This window comes from Castanea sativa, chromosome 4 (assembly GCF_040712315.1).
Source record: "Castanea sativa cultivar Marrone di Chiusa Pesio chromosome 4, ASM4071231v1".
Lineage (NCBI taxonomy): Eukaryota > Viridiplantae > Streptophyta > Magnoliopsida > Fagales > Fagaceae > Castanea > Castanea sativa.
In genome coordinates, this window is record NC_134016.1 from 36,668,424 (window position 1) to 36,671,140 (window position 2,717).

A 2,717-nucleotide genomic window follows, 5' to 3' on the forward strand; every position below is an offset into this window, starting at 1 on the left:
TTCTGAATCTTGAAAGAGGTAGAGACCGAGAGGGAAGTATACATACCACCCACACTAACAGGAGTTAGTCATGAGGTGGGAGCAGAGTCTTTCATGAGGAGAATGCTAGAGCCATGCAATTGGAAATTGATCATTTGAAAAGAAAGTTACGCCACGAACGGCGGAGGCGAACTTCTTCTTTTTCTAACCTTTCTTCTGATGATGGCGGAGACAGCAGTTATAGGCCTAGATTAAGGACTCCCCCTAGTGAGTCTTTCTCATGTGAGGAGGACAACCCTCATGGCCACAGAAATAAGAACTCATCTTGCAGAGGCTTGGGAAATGAAGCTATGAGTAGAGCGTTGAATCAGATTTCCAGGTCACCCTTCACACATAGAATTGAAGGAGGAAAACTTTCTCGACGATTTACTTAGCCAACGTTCACCATTTACAGCAGCCGAACAGACCTTGTGGAACATGTTAGCCACTTCAACTAGAGGATGGCTATGCACTCCAGAAATGAGGCTTTGATGTGCAAGATTTTTCCATCTAGCTTGGGACTTGTGGCGATGAGATGGTTTAATGGTCTGGGGGCAAGTTCTATTGATTCCTTTAAAGAGCTCACCCAAGCATTTGGATTTTGCTTTATTACAAGCAATAGAGTTCATTGGCCTTTAGATTTGTTGCTGTCTAGGACCATACGGGAAGGGGAAACCCTTAAAACGTACTCAGACAGATATTGGGAGATGTTTAATAAGATTGACGGAGACTTTCAAGGTCGGCCTACCTGTCAAACATGATTTGAGAAAATCATTGACCAAGAAACCTGTGAGGAGTGTGCGCTAGCTTATGGATCGTATTAACGAGTACAAGTGAGTCGAGGAGGACCAATAACAAGGAAAGGGGAAAACAAATGTTATTCCTCAAGAGATAAGGGATTTTTGGTCGGACAGATACAACAATAACAGACCCCGAAGAGATTTCGCTAAGCAATCTGGATCTACGACTCCTCGGGTGGTCAGCATGGTGTTTCGAAAACTGGTACATCAAGTATTGGAAAAGATTAAGAATGAGCCCTACTTCAAATGGCCAAACAAGATGGCGGGGGACCTTATGAGGCTCAATCAGAGTCTTCATTGTCAGTATCACCGGGAGCAAGGACATAACACCGAGGATTGCAGGACTCTGTGGAATCATTTGGAGCAACTAGTCAGGGATGGAAGATTAAAACAACTTTTGTATCGGCCCAACGAGTAGGGGGAGTAGACAAGGTCAAGAACACAGGGGAACGCTTCCTTAAGGCCTTATTTGGGCACAATTAATGTTATCTTTGCTACTCCTGGAAGGACTAGTTCTCATCCCTTCAGAGTGATGTCAGTATCACGAACATTCACCGAGGACTCTAATTCTGGGCCAAAGAGGGCCAGAGTGGATATTTGACTAGCATTTAGTTTTTCGAAAGAGGATAAGATTGGGACCACGCAGCCACACGATGATACTTTGGTGGTCACGTTCAGGATAGGTGGGTATGATGTGAAGAGGGTGATGGTAGACCAAGGCAGTGGTGCAGAGATTATGTACCCTGACCTATACAAAAGGCTAAATTTGAAACCTGAAGACTTGACTGCTTATGATTCACCATTAATAAGCTTTGATGGGAAATTTGTCATTCCAAAGGGTCAGATTAGATTACCTGTGCAAGCAGGTTCAGAGGTGGTGGAAGTGGATTTTATCGTGGTAGATGCCTACTTTCCCTACATAGCCATTGTAGCAAGACCTTGGCTGCATGCCCTAGGAGCTATTGCCTCAACTCTGCATTTGAAGGTGAAATACTCCTTGGGGGACCAGATTGAAGAGCTGATTGGGAGCTAATCCATGGCTAGGTAGTGCATGGCAACTGCAATTATGCGTAAGCCTAAAGCTGAATCCTCGACCTCTGCTGAGGGGGGCTCATAGCAATCAAGGATCCAGGTTATGCCTTTAGAGACAATGTTAGAAGGACCCACATGCGAGAAGCTAGAGGAAATTATTATTGACGATGATCCAGAAAATTTTTTCAGGTCGGACCCTAATTGCCTCCTTAGGAGAGGGAAGAGCTGGTCATATTTTTGAAGAGGAATATCGATGTGTTCGCATGGAATGCTTATGAAGCTCCCGAGGTAAATCCAAATTTTATTTGTCATCATTTAAATGTTAACCCCGCTATCCTCCCTAAACGTTCGTTCAAAGAACATTCTGATGATTTTAAAGTGGAAGTAATCAAACTCAAGCAAGCAAGCGCTATCAAGGATGTCTTTTATCCTGAATGGTTGGCTAATACAGTAGTGGTGAAAATGAAGAATGGGAAATGACAAGTTTATGTAGACTTCACAGATTTGAACAAAGCCTGCCCCAAAGACCCTTCCCAATGCCTCGTATAGATCAACTGATAGATGCCACCGTGGGGCATCCTCGGATGAGTTTTCTGGATGCCTTTCAAGGATATCATCAAATACCCCTGGCCCTAGATGATCAAGAAAAAATAGCCTTTGTCACTCCTACAGAAAATTACCACTACAAAGTGATGCATTTTGGTTTGAAGAACGCAGGGGCTACTTATTAAAGGATGATGACTAGGATGTTTGAGCCACAACTAGGTAAAAGCATTTAGGTTTACATAGATAACATGGTGGTGAAGCACATGGAGGACCTTGAAAGTATCTTTATGATACTAAGGAAGTACAAGCTACGCCTCAATG

At 43.6% G+C, this 2,717-nt stretch overlaps 1 protein-coding gene across 1 annotated transcript; it reads left to right on the forward strand.

Annotated features, from left to right (window-relative positions):
• The first annotated feature begins 1,524 nt into the window (after positions 1–1,524).
• On the forward strand, positions 1,525–1,851 carry LOC142632810 (uncharacterized). Its single transcript, XM_075807143.1, has one exon. It carries the CDS (start codon positions 1,525–1,527, stop codon positions 1,849–1,851), a length of 327 nt encoding a protein of 108 aa, XP_075663258.1.
• Positions 1,852–2,717: the final 866 nt, after the last annotated feature.

Bases quoted from the DNA above. Each gene is read 5' to 3' on its own strand.
- LOC142632810 (XM_075807143.1), top strand. From the start codon at position 1,525: ATGGTAGACCAAGGCAGTGGTGCAGAGATTATGTACCCTGACCTATAC.